Source organism: Globicephala melas, chromosome 20 (genome assembly GCF_963455315.2).
Source record: "Globicephala melas chromosome 20, mGloMel1.2, whole genome shotgun sequence".
Taxonomy (NCBI): domain Eukaryota; kingdom Metazoa; phylum Chordata; class Mammalia; order Artiodactyla; family Delphinidae; genus Globicephala; species Globicephala melas.
Window position 1 is genome coordinate 1,977,940 of NC_083333.1, and position 26,891 is coordinate 2,004,830.

At 51.1% G+C, this 26,891-nt stretch overlaps 1 protein-coding gene across 2 annotated transcripts in view; it reads left to right on the forward strand.

The window, feature by feature from the left end:
* Positions 1-26,891, forward strand: part of ASIC2 (acid sensing ion channel subunit 2) — a 1,015,869-nt gene that overhangs the window by 770,735 nt on the left and 218,243 nt on the right. The window contains exon 1 of one of the 2 annotated variants that reach the window (XM_030862151.2): positions 4,770-5,480. The exons of the other annotated variant lie outside the window; for it this stretch is intronic. Within the exon in view, the coding sequence (XP_030718011.1) occupies positions 4,770-5,480 (711 nt within the window). Of the gene's footprint in view, positions 1-4,769; positions 5,481-26,891 lie in introns of those variants that run through there. 2 annotated transcript variants of the gene reach the window in all.

Below are 26,891 nucleotides of genomic sequence, written 5' to 3' on the forward strand. Positions count from 1 at the left end.
TGTTTGGGGATAGAATCAGTTACCGGTGGACTGTCCCTGTTCGGGTGTGTAGCAGCGATTCCAAAGAGCAGGGTTAAGCAGTACCTCTGATACTTTCTAAACACCAAGCTCCTGAGCAGTAGGGATCGGGGGTAAGCAGGAATATCAGGGGACCCAGTGAAGCCCGATCAAGCCAACAAGTATTAGCTCCTACGACTGGATTATAAAAACAGAAAATCACACTGACCCAATTGGACCTTCCTGCCCAACAAACTCATTTAATGGGAGAAAGAGCTTATATTTGGCGGTGGTGGTCACCCACCAGAATGTGGGCTGGCTGGTGCCCAAACATCACACAGGAGGCCAGGATTCCAGGTGTGGAGCGACAGATGTTTTAGAGATAAACAGGAAAAGGGAAATTTTCTTAAAAGCTTATTATTGGAAAATCACAATGCTAAATTCACACTTCTTGGTGGATAGGTCACGTGGGGCAACTCATGCACTGCCTCGTGAATTTGTTTTTCTGGCCAAGTGAGCCTGCGAGGATGGGAAAGCTAATTCACGTGAGCTGTTGTGTCAGTGCAGCTCTGAGGGCAGAGATGGTATGGGGTAGGGTTTGAGAGCACAGGGGATGGAGCCAGACTACCTGCATTGAAAGGCTGCTCTCCTGCTTAAGCTGTGTGGCTTAGGGTGAGTAACTCAACCTCTCTGTGGTAAGGCTTCCTCCTCTTCGAAATAGAGAAAATAACAGTATTTGCCTAGTAGGATTATTTTGAGGATTAAACACTTAGAATGCTTATGACACTTGTTTTTAATGTAAGTCACTTAGAACAAGTCCTAGTGATTAGGAAATCCTACATTTATTATATTATTTTGTTATTATTTATCATAATACTTTTCAAAGAAGCATGATGGAGAAGGAAAATCTTGGACTTTGGAATGAGTTATTGCTGAGTTCAATTCCTGCTCTCCATGCCCTTGGTTCAATAATTGTAAAAAGAGGGCAAAAATACCCCCCTGCAAGGTTGGAATAAGAAATTAAATACGTTTATGTGTCTGGTACAGTTGCCTGGCATACAGAAATAGTCAAGAGATCTTAGTTCCTTTCTCCTCTTCCCCATTTTGCTGTGTTTCATCTAGGTGCCAGGGCACTGTGCTGAGAGATAGAGACAACAGTGTGAATGAGATGTGGTCCCTGTCCTCAAAGGGCTCACGTCCAGAAGAAGAGCCTAGATACACACAGTGACAAGGTGCTATACAAAGGCTATGATGGAGGTATCAATCCAGTTACCTAGGAGGCAATGCTTCAGCTGGGGTTTGAGGAAAGAGCAGAACTTCACAGAGCTGGTCAAAGTACTGGTCGAGAAAGGAGTGGGGGGGGGGGATTTCAGGCAGTGTAGGAAACGCACTGCACACATGTGCCAAAAAGAAAGCTATCGATCACTTGGGATCACTAGGCATCCCTGTGTCTGTCTCTGGATTTCTGTGCCAAGACCCCTGAAGCCCATGCAGGATACCCTTCCTCTCTCTGAAAAAGTGACCCATTTGGAGAATTAACAGTAAAAACCATGGCAGAGATGACACTCGGGAAACCAAAAGCAGCATGTGTACATTTCAAGGGGGAAAATGCCAGGAAAAGAAAAAGCCCACAACAGCTGAACAAATCAGAAACACAAAAGGTCTTAAAGGTTTCTACAAGACAGAGTTTCGTGCCACCCCAGGGCTACGATGCTGGAAGACGTCGCATGCTTACCCTGGCTGCTTCATCAGTAATTTCACTGAGCTCACAAGGTCACCCCACCTTGGTCTGGATATGTGGCACCCCTCCCCTCCCCCCCCCACCAGCCCAGGACTGCTGGGACCAGGTTGAAGCACCAGTGAGTGAGCCTTTGTTAGAGACCCCATAAAACTGGCAGATTCAGAACCTTCCCCCCAAAGCTAGCAACAGATATCTTCAAGGAACTGAATCCAAAGCAGAATTTTAGCAAAGCCCAACTTCTATAGCTTCTTCCCCAGGTGAATGAGAAGAGCCTCCAGGAGTGGGGGGCGGGGCTCAGATATCCCCATCTCCAGAGACCAGATGCAGGGGCTGCCATGCTGACATATACCCTCCAGGTCAGTGGAGGAGGGAAAGCCCACGCACCGCTCAGACACCTGATGCTCATTCAACAGACTTACCTGGACCACCGCTAATAAATCATCACAAAATGGGTGAAACACCTCTTCAGGCCCAAATTCAAATCTTCCAAACCCCAAATCTCCCAGCTTCACCGGGGTGCCCTCCCACCCTCAGGATCCCTTCACATTGTCTCTCCCCTCACCGCCACCATCACAATCTACTCTCTGGAAAATGTCTACGAAACTCCTCTATCCCAGGAAGTAATAATGCTGGAAGTGTTACCCATCCAGTGAGGCCTCAGTGAGTCAATTATCTGGGAAATACGGGAAGAGACCTACCCTACACCACGCGGGGCAGGCAAGGAGTAAGACTCCAGCCCTGGCCTCAAGGCGCCTGGCCCAGAGAGTGCAAACTGCAAGGCCCCGTGGTGCAGTCGAAAGAACCAGGGCTTCGGGGACCTGGGTGTAGAATTCTGATCCACCACTTAGGGGCAGTTTGATCTTGGGCAAGTACTTGGCCTCCCGAGTCTAGTGTGAAATGGAGTTAGCAGTACACTGCATGCTTCACCCATCCTCCCAAACACGCCAAGGCAGAATATTTTAGAAAGCTAAATGAAAGTGTCCAAAAGTGCCCAGGGCTTAGTGGAAGACCCTGAGCCTGTCCAGGAGGGAAGGGTGACATCAACCAGCTGTAGGAACCCCGCCATGAGAATGGCAGAGATGGAGTCTCCTGTCCATGGAAGTCATCCTCCTTCCTGCCGCCCACCCAGGAAGGCTGCACTTGGCGGACTGCGCCAGGGATGAGCAGCGGACCCAACCAGGGAAGTGTTTGGAGGACACCGGAAGTTCATAACAGGCAGGGGGCAGGGCTGCCCCACTGAGCCCAACCTGCCAGAGACCCAGCACCTCAACACACATACTCATTTACACAGCACACACACGCAAAACACACCAACCACACGCCACATCCAGAAACCCTGATATCCACCCACACATCAACACGCCCGTTCACGCCTCCCACCGCCTACATGCACACTTACACACACGTAGAGGATACAAGCCAACACTCTGTCCTACACACACCACACACATTCAGAGAGCCACAGCTCTGCGCATAGGCTCACATTCACCAGATACACAGAAATGCCCGTTCACACGTACACACGCACATCCCACCCACACTCAGTGCATGACGCCCCACTCACACACTTGCAAAAATGCCCACACTAGACAGCGGCTTAGGTTGTCGACAGTCCAGCCCGCACAGCCCGAAGTGTCCTCACACTCATGCACACGCGGCCCACATAAACGCAGCGTTTCTACTCCACATCTCTCCCGCCAGCGCGGCACTTATGTGCAGCTCATTCCACCCCCCCCCACCCCCCCGCCACCGGCTCCGGCAAAACGCTTCCCGCTCGGTGTGCAGCGGCCACAGTGGCCAGGAAGTAAAATGCAGCCAGGAGGGGCCGCGCGCGTCAGCACCGCGTCTCCGGGAGCGCACGGCGCCCGCCGCCGCCGCCGCCCCGCCCGCCCGGAGCCGGGGGGCCGGCGAGCTGAGGAGCAGGTGCTGGAAGCCTAGCCGCGCCGGCGTCGCGCGGCCACTGCCCAAGTTCGCCCGGGGCCCGAGGAGGGCCGGGCAGCCGCGAGAGGAGCGCCGCCGCCGCGAGGCTGGGAGTCTCGAGACGAGCCGGGCGCGCGGAGCAGCGAGCCCGGGTTACCCCCGAGAGGTGTAGCCGGGGCTCCTCGGTCCCCAGCTCCTGGAGCACCGGGGCAGGAAAAAGAAGAGGCAAGGGACGGCGAGACCGGGCTTTTCTGGAGACTCGAGGCACTTCGGAGAGCCGCGGGAGAAGCGACACTTTCCTCTGGCCAGCACCCTTGAAGGAGCCCAGCGGCCAGCAGCCTCTGGCAGGACCCTGAGACGCCCCGAGCCCCAGGCGAGGCGCGGGCTCTGGACTTGGGGGAGGCTTAGCAGGTCTCAGCCGAGCGCAGCCCGAGGAGCAGTGACAAGGGTCCCGGAGGAAAGGGAAAGAGGGCAGCAGCCAGCTGGGCGACCGCTCACCCCTGTACACACCCACCCCACCCGCCAAGCCAGGAGCCGCCGCGCGCCTCTGGGGGCGCTCGTCCCCCGGCGCCTTCTCCCCCGTGTCCCAGCACCGCGGGCCACCGGCCGGGCTGGTGGGGTCCTTGGGGGTGTCCGAATCAGGCACTGGTGGCCGAGTGGCTGCTCTCCGGGGACCAGCATAAAAGCTGGGGTTAGGCGGAGCCGGGGGGACTCAGCTCAGGGTCCCCCGAGATCCAAGACGAGGGGAGGCGGGCGCAGCGCGCAGGGACCGGAGAGGCGGTGCCCAGCGGGGCCCCTCCAGAGGTAGTGGCCGGCGTCGGGCGTCCGCCAGGAGGACTCGGGGCCAGGAGAGCCTGGGAGGCGCTCGGGGAGGCCCGTGCCAGGGGCGGCGGGCCGAGGCGGCCTCGGTCCCGGGCGGGCGCCCGCGGAGGCGGCGGTGGCGGCGCCGGGCGGGCATGCCGCGCCACCGGAGCTCCTTTCGGGCGCACGCTTCCCTGGCGCGGGCTGCGCGCAGCGGCTGCCGCTGCTGCTTCCACTGCTGCTGCGGACTCCCATGGCGGCTCCGCCCGGCCGGGGCCGCCGCCGCTGCCGCCAGCCGCGGGCTGAATGAATGAGCCGGAGTGGCGGAGCCGGGCGGCCCGGGGCCGCGCTCACCGGCCCGGGACGCTTCCGTATGGCCCGCGAGGAGCCGGCGCCGGCGGCGGTGGCGGCAGCCGGGCGGCCCCGGGGCGGCGAGCGCGAGCGCGAGCGGGCGCTGCAGGGGCCGGGGGTCGCCCGCAGGGGGCGGCCGTCGCTGAGCCGCGCTAAACTGCACGGGCTGCGGCACATGTGCGCGGGGCGTGCGGCGGCGGGGGGCTCCTTCCAGCGGCGGGCGCTGTGGGTGCTGGCCTTCTGCACGTCCCTCGGCTTGCTGCTGTCCTGGTCCTCGAACCGCCTGCTCTACTGGCTCAGCTTCCCGTCGCACACGCGGGTGCACCGCGAGTGGAGCCGCCAGCTGCCCTTCCCCGCGGTCACCGTGTGCAACAACAACCCGCTGCGCTTCCCGCGCCTTTCCAAGGGGGACCTCTACTACGCCGGCCACTGGCTCGGGCTGCTGCTGCCCAACCGCACGGCGCGCCCGCTGGTCAGCGAGCTGCTGAGGGGGGACGAGCCGCGCCGCCAGTGGTTCCGCAAACTGGCCGACTTCCGCCTCTTCCTGCCGCCGCGCCACTTCGAGGGCATCAGCGCCGCCTTCATGGACCGCCTGGGCCACCAGCTCGAAGACATGCTGCTCTCCTGCAAGTACCGCGGCGAGCTCTGCGGCCCGCACAACTTCTCCTCCGTGAGTTGCCCTCCGCGCGGACCCGCTCCCCTAATCTCCCGAGTCATAAGGCCGCCGGCCGGCACTCCCCGCCGCCCGGGGCTGGACCCCAGGCCCCTGGCGGTGACACCAGCCCACGAGGCCGAGGCTGAACCCACTCTTAGGTACCCCGCGTCTTCTCCAGGTTGTGGGGACTTGGACACCACTGCAGGAGGAGTCGCTGGGCTCCCCTGTCCCGGCCTCTCTCCTTGCACTGTCAGCTCCCAAGCCCCTCCGCTTTGCTTGTTATGGTCCCCTCCGGGAATACCAGGCCCCCTTCTCCCCCATCTCACCCCCCCAGGTCCACAGGGCTCCAGGTAGCTACCCTGTGTCTGGGATGAAGGGATGGGAAGAGAGAGAAGCATGTCTTAAGTGTGGGCTTGTTGTCTTTGGGAAAACCAATAGGAAGCTCTTCAAAAAATGGGCCACTGCGAGAATCGGGTAGAGGCCCTAAGCAAGCTTGGGACCCTAAGCAGCTTATGGCTTGAGAGTTCCAAGACACTTCCAGTCTAGGGAGACTTTGGAGGAAACTCCCAGAATACCAACCATCGCTGAAGCAGTAGCTGGTTTGGTGGGAGAGGCAGCAGCCCCTTGTGCTACTTTTTGAAAGCGCTTGTGTCTTAAGCTACCTGGGAATTGAGCTGTGGCGGGCACCGTTGGGGCCCTTGACCCCCCAAGGTGTGAGTATGGGTCTTCCGGTCTCGGGGAACCAACGCCCTGCAGTGGGGAAAGCAGCACGGCAGAGATATGATGTGAACCTCCGGGGCCAAGAGAAGTTGTGCTCGGGGTTTGTGAACCATTTTCTGTGTCGGTTCCCCCATGCTGGGGTCTGGATAACGCAGCTGTCGGACAGAAGGTTTCCGCTTTGTGTGGTCTGCCTAGGAGGAGTTCTGGTGCCAGGCCGCAGCGTGGCTCGAGCCTGTCCAGCCATTCGTGTGTAAATGCCCCTTGGGGGGAGGGTTGGGCTTTTCCACTAGCGCAGGGAATGTTGGTGTGTGTGTTTATTTGTAATGCTCTGATGGTGATTCTACCAGCGTTAGGCAGCACTCCTGACAATCTCATCTACGACGATGCTTTTTCTGGGATGGTAGATAGATGCTCTGGTTCCAACAGGTGTTGGCACAGATGCCCGTCAGGCCAGGCCTCTGATTGGCTGATTGGGCTAGTCCTCATCTAGGATGGTGACCCTGGCTTCAGTCTTGCCCTCCTTGCTTTGCTTTAAGCCTGTATGTACAGTAGCTGTGAATTATCCACTCCCCAAATATCCCTTGTTTCCTGAGCTTTTCAGCCGGCTTTTAAAGAATACCTACCTTGTGGTTTCCCCACCTTAGCAAGCAGGAGGTGCTGTTAACATATGCTTCTAAGTGACTTCGCCCAGACTTCAAACGCAATTCTGAGTTCCATCCACAAAGGTGAAGGAATGAAGTTTGCAATCCCTTATTGTTTATTGTTCTTTGGCTGACCACTAACTAGCAGCCCCTAGAGTTGGACTGAAGTTCAGTGTTACGTTCAAGTACCAGCAGCTCCAACTCCAAAAGTTGAACAACACTTGGAAAATTCTGCACATCTGACGATGGCTTTACAAAGTGCGGATCGTGGGCTAACAGCCAGGATTCACTTTTGACACTCGCCACAGCCCTGCTTTGGCAGAATTTTATTCCCATTTTAAAGATGAGGGATATGAGTCTCTAAAATGCTGTCCAAAGCGCAGAGCCGGCAAGCTCAACGTCCAGCTTTGCGCACCACCAAATGTATCACACAGAAGCCACGTGGAACCTTCCTCTCTGATCCTGGACCTCTCTTCTATCAGAGGACCCCTGCGTAGGCCTGTAGCCCTCAGCCACCTCCAAATCCTATCCCTTCTGGGAGCGTGGCTGGGAGAGTGGAAAGTGGGGCTGCCCCAGGGCGTCATAGCCTTGGCCACATGTTACGGGGCCTACAGAGCACATAGCGCCTGCAGGAGTCACCTGACCTCAGCCTCCCTGGAAGGAATGGCTGTGAGTTGACGAAAGCAGGGTTCTTCTCACTGGGGCACAGCCTTCCTGACCGCCCTGTACCCTGCCTTCCTGTGTCTGAAGAATTTGCAGGTCCACACCCACCGAAGCAAAAGTATTACCTCCATTCCCCAAAGGCATGTGTTCCTGGACTCAAGTGACCCCTAGTGGCTTCATATCATGGCCCTGTCCTGGGAGTTTCCAGCTCCTTCACATTTCACGCTGTAGTTTTTTCCCAGGGGCCTCAGAATTAAAGGCTGCACCCCCCTCTATCCATGGAAGCCAAAAGCTATTTCAGAGGAGCCCCTAATATAGAGTGGGCCCATCAGGAATACTTTCCGTTAACAATGCTACCCTGTCCCAATCCTTGGTCATCTTTGATGGAGTGACACTATAGTGCAGTGGTTAAGAGCATGAACGCTCAAGCTGAACTGATGGCTCAAATCCTGAGCCACTTGCTGTGTGCCCTTGGACAAGTGACTTAATCTCTCTGTTCTTTAGTTTCCTACTCCATCTAGTAGAGATAACAATAGTATATACACCACATCCGCTGTGCCTGTATTTGTAGATGGGGGTGTGTGTGTGTGTTTACATACATATAGAGAGGAGGGAGCTCTTCGGACTGTGCTGGGTCCCTAGAAAAATGGCACCAGCCTCCTAACTGGTCTTTGGCCTCCAGCTCAGTGTTCCCCGCCCTCTGCATCCACCCTGGGCACTATAGGCAGAGCAGTCTTTCTAAAGGTCCACTCAAAGCATAGCACCCCATTTCTTAAAACCCTTCAGTGGCTCATCTGTCCTGGGGATGAGGTCCAAGTTCCTCAGGCCTTATACCTGAGCCCGCCCTCTGGCCACGCCCTCTCTGGCACCAGATATGAAGCTCTGGCAAACGGCTGACAGCAGCTGGACCCCCGCTCCTCAGGCCTCTCTCTGCCTTCCTCTGCTACCCTAAGTGCACCCCGCCCACCCCGCTGCTTTGTCTGCCTGGGGATAGCTCGTCATCCTCCATCATCCAGCCCTGGGGTTCCTGCTGCTTCGGAGCCTTTCCTGACTGCCCACCGCTTCCCCTCATCAGCAAACAACTGAGGCCTCCCTCTTTTTGCCCCTACCTTCCGTTTAGGTGTCAATCCTCACACGTATGCGTGTCACCACACCTCCTGGTCTGTGTGTCTCCCCCTCTGGACTTGAATGGAAATCAGATCTGATTTCCCTGCCATCTCCAGCCCCCAACACAGAGCCCGATGTATAGTAAGTGCTAAGGAAAGATCTGGGGAATGAAGACCTTCCCCAGGTAACCCGAAGACTCCTTGTCGTCCTCCAAGACTCCTGGATTAATTTCTCCAGGGAGCACCAGTGGAGTGCATTTCTAATGAGGAAATGCCCAGGCAGTTTGGGGGCATTTATTCCTTTGGGGCACAGAAAGGGAGAGTGCGGCGCAGGACGCCAAGCGCTCCCCAGACACCTGGAGTTTCCAAGCCCCGAGTGCCACAGGTGAGGAGTGGGCTTCCAGGGCGACCAGTGGGGAGATGTGCCCCAAGTCTCATTCCATCCGGTTGGTCTCACGGTCTAGAAATAAACCCGGCAGGGGAGAGAGAGCACAGTGTTGGGCAGGGGTGGGAGTCGGATTGTAGTCTGCAGGCCGTTCAGGATGTGTTTGTTTGCAGCTCCTGTGCGAGGGTTAATCACTCAGCCGTCAGACAAAGCAGCTCCGCTCCTGAATGCCCGCTTGGTTTCCCTGGCATCAGCCATGGACCTTGGGCTCTGCACACTGGCCACTCTGGGTTTTCCTGGGGGCAGAGGAGAGCAGCCTTCCCATTGGGCAGGATGCAGAACCGTGAGGCCAGTCTATCTGGGTATGGGGCTTCGGAAGAGGGACTGAGGGTCTGGGGACAGGCACGAACAGAGGCCAGTCAGGTCCAAAAATAAGGAGCAGTGACGCTCTCTGGGAGGGGGCACGAGTCAGGGGAAGCGTCAGGCGGACCTCAGTTTAAGGCTTTGGTTCTGCCTCTTTCTAGCCACGTGCCTCGGGCAGGTGCTTCGCTCTCTGAGCCCCTGAGAGCTGGGAAGAAGATGACATGTATGCAGTGACCGGCCCCTGCCTGGACAGCATAGGTGCTCGATATTCAAGAGCTATCGTTATAATTCGAATAAAGAGATCGACCGTCTTTGTATCTCGTGGTAGCAGTTATTAATTATGATCAATGTAATTATCATCTATTAACATGACCACTTACCTGAGTGGGGATATGCTCATTTCCTGGTTCATTTCATTCCATCACCCAGTGTATACTGAGTGTCAACTATATGTCAAGCTCTAAACTAGCTGCTGGGGATGTAAAATTAGATAAGGCGTGGTATGTGTCCTCCGTGATTTTGCAGTATTGTTGAGGAAAGAGATACATCAACAGAGGCCAGGAGGGCAGAGGTGCTGCGTGGGCTCAGAGGAGTACCCAGTTCAGACTGGGGACCTCTGAAGGCTTCTTGGAGGAGGTGACATCTGAGCTGAGTCTGGAGGGATCAATAGGAATTACAAGGTAGAGAAGGAGAGAAAGGGGACTTCCCGGGGGGAGGGCAGCATGTGCAAATGAGGAGGACAGAGACATGAAATGATGAGATTGGACACATCCTTTCTAGGGCTGAGAGTAGTTCAAGGCAGTGGGCAGGGGTGGGAGTCGGGGGCGCTGGGTGAGCTGAGTTGGGGGATAATAAGGCAAAGATGTGATGGACACCTGGAGGCCAAACTAAGTTTTTAAACTTTGTAGCAAAAGCTCTGACTTCTTTTGCTACTGGCTGTCACACTACAGAGGCAGATCTCATCTATGTCCCACCCCACCACTGTCCACTGTCACGCCCCCCATTCCTAACTCCATCAGGAGAATTCCACACTTCCCTGAACCCTGCCCTCATTGTCTGTCCCCATCAGCAGGGGGTCAACCCTGAGTGCAGATTTTGGACTAGTCATATGTACTAAAAGCCAAGGAAACAGCATTTGATTTCCTCACACTTTGTCACAGGAAGCAGGCTGGCTGCTATGAGCCAGCCACAGAAAACAAGAAATCATTTCAGCAACATATTGTTTAAAATCAGCAAATTCCATTGAAGTGGTGCTAGGCCAGGCAGTGCAGTAGCTGTGAGGATGGATGGCTTTAGGGAGGCTGGAAAGATACCTTTGCCTTTATAGAGAAAGAGGAATAAATGAGCGTCAAGTGATTAGAATGGTTTCTGGCACCCCAGTAAGGACTCCATAAATGTGAGCTATTTCTGTTAATATTACTTGCAGTGAGCGTTTCGAGGGAAGGACGGAGGTAAATGGCACTGGGGGCTGTGGTGTGCCAGCCTCGGGCTGGGCACGTTTTATGCCATCTCAGTTCCCGCAGTCACCCTGAAAGGATTTGTCATCATCCCCATTTGGCAGATGGAGGACCTTGAGCTCAGGGCAGTTCTGTAGTCGGCTGCAAGTCACAGAGCCAGCAGGTAGCAAAGCTGGGATTTGAACCCAAGTCCTCACTACCAGAAAGGCACAGCTGCACAGCTGGATGAGGAAAGAGCGGCATTGGTGGGGCAGGGGCTTTGCTGGGAAGACCAGTACAGCCTCGGTTCCGCCCTGATCTGCTATGTGACTTTGGCCTCAGCATCTTCCTCTGTGAAATGAGGGCATGAGCCAAATGACCAATGGGACTTAGCTGAAAAGTTCTCCGTCCAAATGAGTGATCAGGGCAAAATAGGGCTTAACTACTGCAGATGGCCCAGGCCCTTCAGCCAACCATTTCTTTTCTTTGCGGAGCTGAAACAGTGATTAAGGGGGAAATGTACAAGTTATTGGAGTGCTAGAGACAGGGCGGTGATTAAATAGACATTTACACAAGGAACATGAAAAGACCTCCGCAAGTTATGTGACTTCCGGGAAATTAGTTTAGGGAATCAAATGTCAACTCTGCTCAGGTCTGCAGATATCCGAATGGACCCACGTCAGGCTGATTCTGATAGTGGCTCTTTGGGGGCCGCTGTGGCCCGTCATGAAGACATCAGTCAGATGTCTGCCCAACTGAGAAGGGCTGGAGGAATAACCAGGCCATTCGGTTTGTGCGTCCGTCGCTTTGGTTCTCCTAAATGCTTTGCTTGGATCAGCTACTCAGAAATTCAGTCAGCCAGTGCACATTGAGCACCTACTATGTGCCAGACACTGGGCCACAGAGATGACCACAAATCTACTGTTTCCGGTAAATCAGCCAGCAAAGGTCAGTCGGTGTGCCTCATCAGGGTCACCGGGTTTAAAAGGAGCTGCCCATCATGCAGGAAGTGGGGAAAGATTCCAGCCCAGGATTTGTATAGGGCACCTGTTACGTAAACAGTCACATCAATTTCACCAGAATTGAATGGCTGTTACGGAACCCATTTTACAGATGAGGAAACTGAGGCTCAGGGAGGTACAAAGTCACAGCTCGGGGGCAGCAGAGTCAAGATTAAAGAAGATCGGTCCAGCTCCAAAGCCGATACTATTTTCGATGACATCATTCTGCCAACTCTGAGAGACGCTGGTGAGAACAAACGTTTCCATAGAGGGTATCCAAAGCAGTCTTTCAAGCCTTCACTGGAAGTTTCTTTCGCTGAAAGTTGATGCAGCCCCTAGGAGTCATCCTGGGTTCCAAGACCTGCCACCCTGAGAAGGAAAGGCCATTCCTAGGAGTACAGGATCCATGATGGACCTGTGGAAATAGGTTTATGACGGGGAACTTAGGAGTTACGCAAACATATTAATGCAGCCATAATCTGAACAAATTCCCATTTTCATTCACTCAAGGACATGGATAACTTTGAAGTCCTGACTAAGGAGATGTTGCCAAATTGAGATCCAACTCAGACCTGTGCTAACGAACAAATAGATGAGTCGCGCATAATTGGAACAGGAATTGTTGGTAAAACAAATAAAGGCCGTGAACATACTGGGGAAGTTTGTTCTCCTGAGCATGTCAGATATCTCCCCTGACGCCACTGTTTATACTATTAATTTGCTTAGTAAATTGTTTCTTCTGGTTCCACACATATTTATTGAGCTCATACTCTCTGCCAGGTCCTTTTACCTTCATTATTTTATTCCAGCCCGACAACGGACCAGCCAGGAAAGTATTCTTCTTTCCCTGATATAGATAAGGAAAGTGCGGTGGTTCAAGAACTTGCCCAAGGTCACAGACATAGACCCTGATCTTAGGTTCCAAAGTCAACACTCTTTGCCCTACGTCACAGTGGTTCCTACAAAGAAATCCCAGTGTAGCTTTGGCCAAATGAACCTGCAATTCTAATTAGCAGAGTCTTAGTGATCATAGCTGGATGGGATTGCGTAATATACATTACCATCTCATTTTTATCCTTGCAGCAACGGAGGGTGATTATTGCACTCTATTGCCTGCCTGACTTCAGAGAGGGGAGTGACTTGCCCAGGGTCACATGGCACAGGAACAGAAAACAGCCAGAGTTTGAATGCAGGTCTTCTATGGCTCCCATAGACCTCTTCTTCCCCCAACTCCTCTGTTCCTGGTCCGGGTGGACTTGAGGGGATTTCACCTGCCCTGAAAAATTTTCTTAGGAGAAAAGCAGTGGGCTTCTGAGCGCCTTGCAGAAAAGAATCAGTGCTAAAACTGGCTGCTGGGAAGAGGCATCGGGTTCCTTCTTTATCTCTGCCCAGAGGCCTGCCCTCCTTCCCCGGGAGGTCTGTTCCAGCGTACTCCAATTGGCCGTGGATGAATGGAGAAGCCGCTAGGCCTATGCTTCCTAAACTTGAGCATGCCAGATTCCTGGGCCCATAGCAAAGATCCTGATTCGGTAGGTCTGCAGTGGGGCCTGAGATTTATATTTCTAATAAGCTTGCAGATGATGCAGGTGCCGCTGGTCCATGGACCGCACTTCGAGGGGCAAGGCTGCGGGCTCCACGAATGCTGAGAAGGAGGGATCCGAAGGGGTGTCTCGGTCATATCTGACCCACTAGATCTGTAAGAATGCACATGGCATGGGCATGCTGGAATGGAGCAAGGAAGGGCACCTGGGGGAGGAGTACTGGATCCCCAGTGAACCCAGGAGGATGTGCATAGCAGGGGCATCATTGTTCCGGGGTCAGTGTCACACCAGAGAAGGGTCCATAGAAGGGCCATGGGGCCAGCCAGAGTGTAATCAAACCAAACTGCAAAGGCCGTGTGGTAGGCTGAATAATGGCCCCTCAGAGATGCCCACGTCCTCATCCCCAGAGCCTGTGAACACATTACATGGCAAAAGGGACTTGGCAAATGCGAGTAAAATAAGGACTTTGAGATGCAAAGATTATCCTGGATCATCTAGTGGGCCCAATGTAATCACAAGCGTCCTTGTAACAGAGAGGCAGGAGGGTCAGTCAGAGAAGATGTAACCGTGGAAGCAGAGGCCAGAGAGTCAGAGAGAGATTTGAAGACACTACATGGATGGCTTTGAGATGGAGGAAGGGGTCACGAGTCAAGGAAAGCAGGTGGCCTGTAGAAGCTGGGAAAGGCAAAAAAACACATTCTTCCCTGGAACTTCCAAAAGGAATGCAGCCTTGCCAACACCTTGATTTAGCCTTCTGACCTCTAGAACCATAAGCTAATTAGTGTTGTTTGACGCTACTAAGATGGTGGTAATTTGTTACAGCAGCAACAGAAAACTAATACAAGCCTCATTTGTGGTACAAAACACTCTCTGTTACACACCTGACCCCACAGTGTGAACCAGGCTGTGTAGGTTAGGATCAGGGTCTGTCCTAAAACCAAGAAATTAAAGAATCGTAACAAACGTAGCTTGGTTCAGAAATAGTCAATGTGGGAGTATTTTATCCATGCTTAACATTCATGCCAGATTGGGAATTTGGACCCCAGCAACTAGAAGGGAGTAAAACTAGACAAAGTAGGAGGAGTAGGAAGAATGTGGCTTCAGGAATCAGACTCAAGTTCAAATCCCAGGTCTGCCTGGGATTATCAGGGTGGCTGCTGGGGGTTTGACTACCTTCATTGAGACCCTGTCTCCTTATTTGTAACGCAGAGATCATACCTTCCTTGCAGGGTTGTTGTGAAACGTAAAGATAATGCAGTAATCCATTCGAAAATGGTTTCTTGAAAGCCAGCTGTGGTCTAGTCCTGGTGGATAGAAACTGAGTGTAAATACAGAAAGCGTCGTCCTTACTCTCTTTAATGTGAAAGCACAGATGCGTAAGTGCTAAATAAACGTGAGCCACCGCTATCATCTCCATCATCGTTATTACGATGACCCCTCTCACTTCTTTCCAGAAAGACTTCCAGGCCCTGGAAGAATAGCGTGGCCTTCTATATATTGTCACAATTCTAGCCAGGAACAATTATGTAGTTTTCATTTCACACCTTTATGGGTAGGTCAGAGCCTTTTAGGGTTTCTTTAGTCCCCTGACCCAAATTAAAAATCAGAGAGGGATATTGAGTGGCTCAAGTCACGTTGAGCCACTGGGAAGCTTGAAATAGACTCTGAGGATACTTGCGCTTAAGCTTTTACAATATATCACAGCAGTGTCTGTTTCTTCCTCTGAGAACTTCTCTTCCAAAATATGTACGCTGGCCGTCCCCTTCGGATTCCAGTGGCATAACTGATCTGACAGTTGTTGATACTCTGATTTCTGAAAGTAGAAGGGTTTAATCTTCTCTTGGAACCCCTCCTAACGGAAATCATTTTCCCACTTTGACATGGCGCGGTCATCCACTGTGAACTCACGTCCATAAATCTAAGCCTACTGCTCAGGAAAGCAGATGAGGCTTGATTCTGCCGCTCAGCAGTCTCACAGAGCAAATGACGGCAAGAATTTGATTTACAGAAGCACCTCAAAGGCTCTAGAGTGACACGTGTTTATTCGCTTTATTACTGCTTATTTGACAGTATCTCTTGATGCTCCCTGTACATGGGTTTGAAAGGCTATTTGGATAGATGCTTATGAACTGCCAGTTTGCACAGCCCTGTTGAGGAGCGTGGCTTGCTTTGGCGATGCTGCCGACAGCCCGAGTTGTGGGTCCTTATACCGACGTTGCGATGAGGCCCAGATCTAACATACAAGCTTGGAGATGCTAGCCCAGCGCTCTTGCTTGAACTTCCCCAGCTCTGCCTTGGCGTGGTACTTGGTGTGAGTCTCCAGCTGCAACCCCAGGATGTATAGAGACAGGCTTGATTTAAGATTCAGATATCTCAGAGCAGCTGGGGATATTTAACATCACTATAATTACATTACATTTTTGACAGTACATGGAGTGAGAACCTTTCTTGGTTGTTGTTGAATATTCGATGAGCATCAAATATTTTAACCAGCCAAGGAGACACGACTGCATTTTTCACATCCAAGTAAGTTTGGTTTTTAAAAATTCCTGCCTGGGGTGGCTGTCTCAGGCTCTAACCTTCTTTTTTGGCCGTACGCGGGCCTCTCACTCTTGTGGCCTCTCCCGTGGCGGAGCACAGGCTCCGGACGCGCAGGCTCAGCGGCCGTGGCTCACGGGCCCAGCCGCTCCGCAGCATGTGGGATCTTCCCGGACCGGGGCACGAACCCGTGTCCCCTGCATCGGCAGGCGGTCTCTCAACCACTGCGCCACCAGGGAAGCCCCTCTAATCTTCTTTTACCAGGTCTTTGGAGAGGCAATAGCGCCGTCCCTCTGGCCGTGGCCAAGGAGCTGAGTTAGGTGGGCTGTGACGCTAAGGAAAGAAGGGATCAGGCAGGCACTAAGTGGGCACCCCTGTGTGCCAGGGGTCTGGAATGTCATCATAGCTCTTCTTGCTGTGGCACCGCCAATGCAGTGATGAGGGAGTGGAGGCTCAGAGAACAACCGGAAACTCGCCCAAAGTGACATTTATAAATAAATGACGGAGCTGGGGTCAGCTGAGGCCTCTGCAAAGGCGTTTCTGGCAAGTTACTTATAATGGTGGATGCCAGGAGGTGGGACAAGGGGGACCGGAATCAGATGGAGGAGGACCTCCTCTGCACCAGGCTCTGTGCCTCACGTTTGTTTCTTCAACCCTCATGACAATACTCTCAGTACAGTCCTGTTGTGCCCATTTTACAGATGAGGAAACCAGAGCTCATAAGGTTAACGGGAGAAGTGGTGATGAGAACCTGCATCTCATGCTCTTAAAGGAGAGCATTTTCAATATTTAATTTATATTGACCCCTGGCTGCCTCACTCCCACCCCCGCCCCTCCCCTGCCCTGCTGCATGTTCCAAGAAGCTTAGCCAGCCAGTGATGTGGGAAACTACCTATCACCTTGTCTGACCTCCCTCTTCCCACCCTCCTAGAGTCAGGGGTTCATGGCCCTGAGTCACAAAGCCAAGTCACTTAAGGGCTGTCAATATTTTTCAAGGAATTTTCCAACTTCCTCCAACCCCTTCCTTAGGTTGTGCCCTTCCCCTGGACCCCTGATCTGCTATCTCTGCCTCATCAGCCCACTCTGTTCTATCCAGCTGTGGGCTTAGACATGCACAGAATATGCCGGGAAGGGTGCACGAGGTCTGATGATGGGCTGCCTCTGAGGAGACAGGAAGGATGGGGCAGGGCGGGTGGAAAGGAGCCTGGCTTCTCATTCTGCACCTTCTTCTGTGGTTTGAATATTTTTAACCACGTGTGTGTATAATTTATAACAAACACATGAAGCACAATGAAAGCACTGTCTGAAAAAAAATCCCATCTCTTCTGAAGTTATCTCCGACCACTTCCCCACATAAACCATCTGGAAAGCAGTGTCCCATCCTTTTGACCCTCTGACACTCACTTTGTTTACGACCCTCTTATGGCCCTTTCCTTTCTCGGCGTTTTATAAACTCAGTTTTCCCTCATCAGACTGTCACCTCCCTGAGGGCGGCGGCCGTGCCTGGCTCCCTCTTTCGGCTGTCCCAGCACCTACTGCCATTCCTCATGGGTAACAGGTGCTCCGTCTGAATACTGAATCTCCAGAATGGGACCCAGGATTGGTACCACCAAATTATATGTGACTCGTTTGGTCATTCATTGATTCATCCCATGAAGAGGTGGCCAGAGCCCACTTGTAGGGGGCATCATGCTAGATGCAGGGCACAGAGGAACATGGGTATGGCCCTTCCATCTTGGGGCTCACATTCTGACACTTGTGAATGATGTCCATGAAGATCAGAATCATTGAGAGGGCTGCTTTCAAAATCCCTGGCCCCAACCCAGAACTGCTGAATCAGAATTTATGGGGGAGAGGTCCAGCAATCTCTTCTGAACACAGAACCCCAGGTGATTGAGGATGTTGGGAAAACATTCTGTGTTTGGGGCCAGGGTGGGGTGGGGCATGGCACAGATAGTATACAAATAAACAGATCAATGAGCAAAAGACTGTTTCCAATATTAATAAATGCTGTGAAGGCAAAAAATGAAGGGCACATGATGGAGAGCGGCAGGGAAGGAGTGATTTTCTGGGGAGATGACATCTTCGCTGAGACTGGGAGATGAGAGGGCAGGGATCCTGGAACAGCATCCCAACAGAGGGACCAGGAAGCTAAAGGCTGGGGAAGGGGGACCTGCCTCCTTCCTCCAACACTGGAAATTCAGCTCCCGTAGCTCAAATCGCCTGCTTTTTTTCCCTTTACTGTGGGCACATCTGGCTCCTTCCAAAATGTAGCCACCTCTCTCACCCACGCAATGTAAGAGAACAACTGATTCTAGCTGGTCTGGAAATATTGATCACCGGAATGCTAATGTAATGTAGCCTTAGGCCCTTAGGCTGAACTCTCCTTTAAAAAATAACTCCAAGTGAGTGGAAAACCCTGCAGTTCCAAGAATCCAATCGCAAATCCCTGTCGGAGGGCAGTTCCGTGAGACTGACGTGGCCGGGCTCTTTCTTTGGAGGGCTACATCCTGGTTAATGATCACCTCGTTCCTCTGCTGATGAATTTTCATGAGGGCAAGGTCTTATACCTTTGACATTCATATGGATTTTCCTTCTGCATCCTCTAAAGTGTTCCGTCAGGATGGCTGGTTGTCCATACTGAAAACAGGCTCCTTCACCGGCTTTGTGTTTCAGAGAGAACTTGCAAATCTTTCACCTCTCTTCGTCTTCGTGATAACCGTGGGACAGAAAAGCAAACAGTGCTGTTCCCATTTTACAGATGGGGCAACTAAGGCTCACGGAGGAGAACTGACTTGCCCAAGGTCACTAAGGAGTTCTGACTCCTACGCTGGTGCTTCCCCCTGCCTGTGGTGATGAGTCAAAACGAGGAGACCACATCTGTGTCCTTCGGCAAGTCTCAATATCACTGCCACCTCCTGGGGGAAGTCTTCCCTGGAGGGTTTCGTGAAACCTGGTTAAGTAATTGAATCCTTGGCTTGGAGGTGTCTGTGTCCCGTGCAGGCAGAGAGGCTCAATCTTCAGTAACTTTCATATGCGTGAGAGTCACCTGTGGATATTGCTAAGATGCGGGTTCTGGTTCAGTAGGTGGGGCCTGAGATTCTGCATTTCTGACAAGCTCCCAAGTAAGGCCAGTGCTGCTGGTGCACAGCTCACATTTTGAACAGCAAGGATCTACAGGGCAGGAGGAAAACGCAGCCTGGAGTAAGAGAGAGAAGGGCCTCTGGTCCCAGACAGACCCGAGTGCACTGTCAACCCTGACACTTTAGTCTGTGTTACAACAATCATCCCTTTTAGAGAGAGCTCCGGAAGGGACCACCTTGTCCTGAAACCTGCCCCGAGAAGCGAAGCTGCTTCTTCCAGCCTAGACCTCAGGCTGCTACTGCTGCTGCTTAGAAATGCAGACAGCATAGCGATGGGTAGGTCTCTATCAAGGATAACCCTTTTCTTTGTCTTTATGTGATACTGAAATGACTAGGCATTTAGGGAGACCGTGTAAGTGGAGAAATGGCAGTAGAGTCGCCTACCTCCCAAATGAGCTCCCTGCGAGAGGATGAGCCGGCGCGAGGTGTTTCCGCACCCTTTCCTGATTTTGTGGATGTCAGTGGACGCGTCCTGAGAGGTGTGAGTCCAGGAAGGACAGCCTCTCGCTTGATCACAGTCATCAGCCTCTGTCTTTGGGCAGCATGTAGCTCTCGAGGGGGAGAAGCCTTCCATTTGAGGGAGTCGTTCCAGTAATAGGGCATTTCTAGGTAATGCAGCCCCAAGCCTGTGCTTTGGTTGCTACAAGGCCGTTAGAATTGCTGAGGCTGCTTCCAGACCATGCCTTGGACTATTCATTTGATTCACTCACTCATACCCTCGTTTGTTATTTAAGTCATTCATTCCTTTACTCCTTCTTCTGTTCTTTGACTGACTCTCAGATTCATCTACTCATTCACATACTTATTGAATGCCTTCTGTATACCAGATACTAAGCCAGGCTCTAAGGATGTCAGAGCAAATCCATTCTAAGCCATCAATTCAGTCTCCTCACCCTTGTTACGTATCCTGTAACCAGACAACAGGCAGTATGCCCTCCATGGCCTCTCCAGTTTAGTGCTGAAAAACCGGGCCAGCCATGTGTTATCTTTATTCTGAGAATCTGTCCTGCTCAAAGTTATCCCGTGGTTCCCCATTGCAAGATAAGGCCGAGCACCAGGTTAAGCTCCAAACTCTCACCTTCTATACGTCATGCATTCTGCCGTGTTGAACTGTTTCCGTGCATCTGCCATGGTCCCCAAAGCTTTTGCATATGCCATCGCCTTGGTCTGGAATGTCGTGCAAACCCCTTGTCTTTTTAGAAAGCTCTTATCCTTCCGGACTCAGCTTTATCGTCTTCTCACCTTTCCCGTGCCTCCAAGCTGGAAAGAAGTGGGTCCTTCTTTCCCTGGGCTGCACACAGCCTTTGAGGCCTGGAGATACTGTAACATGCATGAAAGATATTACTGGAGTCTATGTAAGCAGTGTCATGTCCATTCTCCATGGGGATTTGCACTACAACTCTAAGGGAAAGTTAAAAAATTGCAAATCTTAGGTAAGTAGAGTGACTCGCTCAAGGTCACAAAGCTGGTAAGAGGCCAAGTCTCAGCTACAACTTAAATCTTCCCTTTCCAGGGAAGACTAGCCAGTGCTAGTCTACAACATACACAAAGAAGATGTTAGCCACTGGTACTCATTAATAAAACCTGTAAGGCATTGTTATTGTAATACTTTCCACTGAAGGCTAGAAGAATCTGCTCTGGCCAGACAAGTAAGCTGCAGAGGAGAACTGAGGTTATTGGATGATGATTTAGGTTTTGAAAAGCAAATTTGGCCCAAGATATTTAAATAACTCTGAGTTACTGCCGCCCCATGCAGGAAAGGACAAGCAGGCAGTGGTATATGACTTCTGGGTGGGAGGGGAATTGAGTGGTAGGCTGGAGCCAGGCTTCTAGGGAGAAATTACCATTTTGTATTTATTACTTTGGCTTACAGGAGTGCCACAGGGACGGCTAGCTAATACATTAGATAATTGCCTCAGTTCCCCACTTCATCTTGCAGGGTTTAGACCAGCCCAGGTGCAGACTTGTGGGTTATGATTCCTTTCAGGCCTCCCAAATGCCCAGGCCTCTCTTGGGACGTGAAATGCTAAAGGGGGGAGGGGAACTGGGAGAGTGGGAGTTTGCGGGGACACTAGGATGGTCTGGTCTCTAGGACCAGAGTGAAGGGTCCCAAGCTGGGAACCATGAGAAGAGAGTCTGCACTCTGCCACTGACTGCTGAGCAGCCCTGGGCCCTTAGCCGTCCCTCTCTGAACCTCTGGTCCCCATCTGGAAAATGAAGATCATAAATCAGTATTTCTCAACTCTGGCTGCACATGAGAATCAGCTGGGGAAAATTTTTAGTTAAAAAAAAATTCTAATGCTCCTGGCTCAATCCCTAGCGATTCTCATTTCATTGACTTGAAGTAGAGCTCAGACACAGGTATGTTTTAGCAGGAGCTGAGAGTCTCTGTACTAACTCATCTGTGCAGTCTTCCTTAGGATGGGCAGAACGTTCTAGGAGACTGTGTCATCGAAAAAGGCAACAAGTCAGTGACCTTGAGATCCAGGGTCACTTGTTTCCATGTTTAGATTTTTCTGGCAGTTATATATACCTGTTCATGTCTGACCTTCTCCCCATTCAGTTTCCTTCGTATCAGTGAATATGGGAGAACCACACCAGGAAGCAGGAGGCCCAGCTTCAGTCTCTCTCGTATCATCTCTTGAGCTCCCTGGCCTCAATCCCCTCATCCCTAGATGATGAGAGAGCAGCCCTCCTTTGCCCCCCTGCAAGCAGGGTGTTGGACCAGACTTCTTTGTTTTGCAGTGCCATCTGCTTTCCCAACCAGTGCTTGAGAGGGCGGCCAGGGAGTGGAGAATACCATTCCTGTTTCCTAGATAAGGAGACAGAGGATGGACAGGGTCAGGTAACTTCCCCAAGGCCGTTCAGCCAGGAAGTATAGAACCAGACAGACATCAGTTCACATCCCAGCAATGCAGCTTCCAAACTAACTTTGACTACTTAATGAATTGTTCTGTGCCTCTGTTTCCTTATCTATAAAATGGACACGAATACCACCCATTTCCACAGAGTAAGGAGGAAAAAAGATAGCCAGATGGAGCCTGGCACAAAGCAGATGCTCAATTAATATTTTCTTCTTTCTTCCCTTCCTCCCTCAGTTATTTCTCTTATTCTTCTTTTCTGCCTTCCTTTCCCTCTGCTTGTTTTTAAACCCTTCAAGGACTGAGACCTTGAGAGGCAATTCACTGTACATGACTTGAACAAGTTGTTTAATATCTCTGGGCCTCAGTTTTCTCCATCTGTGAAATGGGGATATTGGTGGTATTTGCGGTTGTGAGAACTAAGTGTGTTGAGAGAACAGATTCTGGTATAGAGCCTTGGCTGTTCCTGTTCTACTTCTTTAGAGCCTTCCTTCTCCTTCTCCCTGGCCTCTGACACAGAGGAGCACCCTACCCACCCCCCCCCACCCCCAGTGAGTGTTGAGTGATCAAGGGAGCGATCCCCTGAAGGTAGCAGGACAGTAAACAACCAAATCCTAGCTGTGTTCTCAGCCTTGACAGCTCTGCTAAGCACACACAACCTCCAGGGTTCCCAGGCAGAGAGAGGCAACCCTATATCAGGGGATTGCTTACTATCTTGAGATGGAAAAAGAGGAAAAAGCTATAAATATGGAGGATTTGTCTGTGATAAGTCATGGTTAGCAACCCCAGCTATATAACTTTTTAATTCTCCACTCCAGCTTGTAAGCTCATGCAGTAAAAACAGTCACTAGTAATTTATTTTTTTCCACTCTTTTAATTTTGTGATTATTTTCTTTAACCAAGCAAAAAGTCCTCTTAAACTCACCCTAAGCTTTTATTTTCTTTCCCCTTCAGCAATCGTAAAATGTGACCGCGGATTGTAATTTAAAAGCTGTCCCCTCTCCTGCGTTGCCAGGATGAAAATGTGCAGACTTGGGGGCAATTTCTTAACTGGGTGTTTTTATTTTTATTTTATTTTATTTTTTAACATCTTTATTGGAGTATAATTGCTTTACAATGGTGTGTTAGTTTCTGCTTTATAACAAAGTGAATTAGCTATACATATACATATATCCCCATATCTCTTCCCTCTTGTGTCTCCCTCCCACCCTCCCCATCCCACCCCTCTAGGTGGTCACAAAGCACCGAGCTGATTTCCCTGTGCTATGTGGCTGCTTCCCACTAGCTATCTGTTTTACATTTGGTAGTGTATATATGTCCATGCCACTCTCTCACTTCGTCCCAGCTTACCCTTCCCCCTCCCTGTGTCCTCAAGTCCATTCTCTACATCTGCGTCTTTATTCCTGCCCTGTCCCTAGGTTTATCAGAACCATTTTTTTTTTTAGATTCCATATATATGTGTTAGCATATGGTATTTGTTTTTCTCTTTCTGACTTGGTTCACTCTGTATAACAGACTCTAGGTCCATCCACCTCACTACAAATAACTCGATTTCATTCCTTTTCATGGCTGAGTAATATTCCATCGTATATATGTGCCACATCTTCTTTATCTACTCATCTGTCGATGGACACTTAGGTTGCTTCCATGTCTGGCTATTGTAAATAGAGCTGCAACGAACACTGTGGTACATGATTCTTTTTGAATTATGGTTTTCTCAGGGTATATGCCCAGTAGTGGGATTGCTGGGTCGTATGGTAGTTCTATTTTTAGTTTTTTAAGGAACCTCCATACTGTTCTCCATAGTGGCTGTATCAGTTTACATTCCCACCAGCAGTGCAGGAGGGTTCCATTTTCTCCACACCCTCTCCAGCATTTATTGTTGTCGACTTTTTGATGATGGCCATTCTGACCAGTGTGAGGTGATACCCCATTGTATTAACTGGGTGTTTTTCAAATAAGGCTGAGTCCTGGGCTTGCTCGCCTCACCTGCCTCTAGGTGGCAAAGGAGGCTGGTCTGGAGGGGGCAGGTCAGCCAGAACTGCACATGCGGCCCAAGGGATGAATTTGAGTCACTTCTCTTTCACGTGATTGCTGAGTGATCTCATGTAAGTCGCTTCCCTATCAGGGCTCAATTTCCCTGTTTGCAAAATGTGGACAAAAATTAGGGACTGACCTCCCTCACTGGAATGTTCTGAGAATCCAAAAAGATAATGTATGAAAAATTGTTTTGTATATAAACATGTTTGAGAGTATGTTACTGGTGATGGTGATGGTGGTGGTGGTGGTAATGGTGACGATGGTGATAAGATGCAGCTGCTGATGATAACGATGATGGTGGCAGTACTACCGTGTGCAGGTAGAGCCCATGGGCTTATGTGACAAGAGGAGGATTTTCCTCAGAGCCTTAGACTTTTCTGTGTATGCGAGGTAGGCGCTCAATAAAGAATTGTTCACCTAAAATCAACTTCAGATTTCAGAACTCAGTCCAGCTCTTAGAGGTTTCAGTCATTCATTCAGCAAGTATTAATCAAGTGCCTACTATATGCCAGACCCTGTGAGCATTGGACCACACGAGCAAAGAAAACAGGCATAAGCCCTGCTCTCCTGGGGCTTATCGTCTGGGAGATGGTGGGTTTGGTGGTGGAGATAAATGATAAACATATAAACAAATAATAATTTTAGATAGTAATAAAGACTCTGCAGACAATAAAATAGGACCGTAGGATACAGAGTGAAGGAGAGGGGTGTTGGCGAGATGCTTTTAACTTGTGTAGTCAGGAAGGGCTGTCTGAAGAGGTGACATTTGAACTTGAGACCTAAATGATCAAGGGATGCAACCAGGGGAAGAAAGGGACACCATGCAAAGGCTGTGAGGTGAGAATGAACTTGGCTGTTTGAGAGATGAAAAGAAGGCCTGTGTGTCTTGAGCAGGGAGAAGAGGAAGAGAGTGGTAAGAGCTGATGTTGGAGAGACAGATGCGGGCTAAACGGTGGCAAACCTTGTAGGCTGGGCTGAATTTGGAGATCACTCCCAGGACAGGGAAAAGCATTGGAGGGTTTAAAAGGTATTGGAACGCCATGAATTAATATACTCTCTGAGAAGATCATTCTGGCTTCAGAGATTGGGTAAGAGTAGGTAAGAAGGGAGGCAAGAGGCAAGTTAGGATACAGATGTAATACTGGGGATGAGAGATGCTGGTAGACTGGACCAGGGTGTTGATGGTGGAGGGGATGAGAGATGCTGGTGGACTGGACCAGGGTGTTGATGGTGGAGGTGATGAGAGCGGTCCAATGGGGGATATGTTGAAGATGGATCCAGTGAGATTGATGTTGGATTGGGTATGAAGTGTGATCAAAGGAAGACTTAAGGTTAACTCCCAGGTGTGGGCCTGAGCTCCTGGGCTGATGCTGGTGTGATGCAGTGGGAAGAGGAGGGCTGGGGGAGAGCGGATTTGGGGGATGGGAGGAGTATGTGTGTAGGGGGCAGGCAGAACTCAACGTTTCGGACATGCTGAGATTGAAATAACGAATGGGCATCCAAGCAGACATTGCACATCTGAGTCTGGTGCTCAGCAAGAGGTCAGGACAGGAGACAGGGATTTGGGGACTCATCAGTGGAATGGTGGGGTTAAGTGGCATGGGAATGGGTGGGATCACGTAAGGAGAACACGTAGACAGAGATGAACGGTGAAGACTGGGCACCCCAACATCCAGGAGTGAGGAAGCAGAGGGACTGGAGAAGGAGAATGAGTGGGGACAGTCAGGGAAGCAGGAGAGGACTGACGTAGAAGTCTGGGGAGAAGGGGACAAGAGAGAAGAGCGTTGTCCCCTCTGCACAGCAATGAGCTTCCAACGAAGGGCAGGCCTCTCCCCTATCTATCTGGAAACGGAAGGCCGTTCAGTATAGAGGTGGGAAGCACAGGCTTTGGAACCAGATGCACTTGAACCGGTCCTCACACTGCCGTTTCTTAACTTTCAGACCTGGGGCAAGACCTTACATCCTTGATCCTTAGCGTCCGCCTCTGAATGGCATTATTGTGCCGTTTAAATGAATAATGCCTGCAAAGTGCTTAGCGCTGGGCCTGGTGTATAGTAGGTGCTCAATAAATACAAGCTAGTTGTGTTCTTTCTGAAACTGTTCAGGTGGGTGGAGTTGTTGTCACTCAGGGGTGCTGCAGAGGTGCCAGGTGATGAAGGGAATGTTTCACTGGGGCAATTCAGCCTTCCTTCAAATGAAGCTGGCTTCAAGGCTCAGACAGGGAATGTAGGGAGGAGCCAGGTAGAAGCAGGTAGGGACAAGTAAAGCCACTGGCTAACTGATGCACAGGTGCCCTGCCTAGAAACATCTTAGTGAAAATGTTTAAAGTCCCAGGGGGGCCAAATAAAACCTATTCACACAGGCCCAGTGCTGCCTGTGTGGACTTGAGACCCCTGTAGGGTGATGGTGGACCGGAGAAGAATTTTAACAGGTATATATGAGATTGACAGGCTCAGACTTGCATTTCAGAAAGGCTATTCTGGAATCAATGAAGTGAGTGGGTGGGAGGGCATGTGGGTCTAGTTCCCCACTGGGACGGAGCCAGGAAATTCTTCACTCAGGTGAGAGGGGACCTGGAGGAGGAAACAGGCTCATTATCACATAATTAGCTCTGTAATCAGTATGCAGGCTTATCTTCTCAAACTGTAAAGATGATTATACGATTAAAGGGTTTTTTGCCTTTTAATGGAAGTAACTTGCAAAGCTGGGGGTTTGGAGAAAAAGCTAAGTTATTTTTTAACCAATTGCTTTTGCCATGAATTAGTTTACTGATTCAAAAAAAAAATCGCTCACTGTGGACAGTAAATTATAAATGAGATTAGCATCCGGTTAGACTGGAAGCCCAGGGCAGGGGCCCACAGGCTTCCCCTCATTGGGCTGGAGAGAAGGTTTCACATGGCTGGAGAGGAGTGGGGTCTGGCCTGGACAGCGGAGCCTGCTAGGATTGAGGTTCGAGGGAACTCACATCTGAAACTCTCCCTTCTGCTC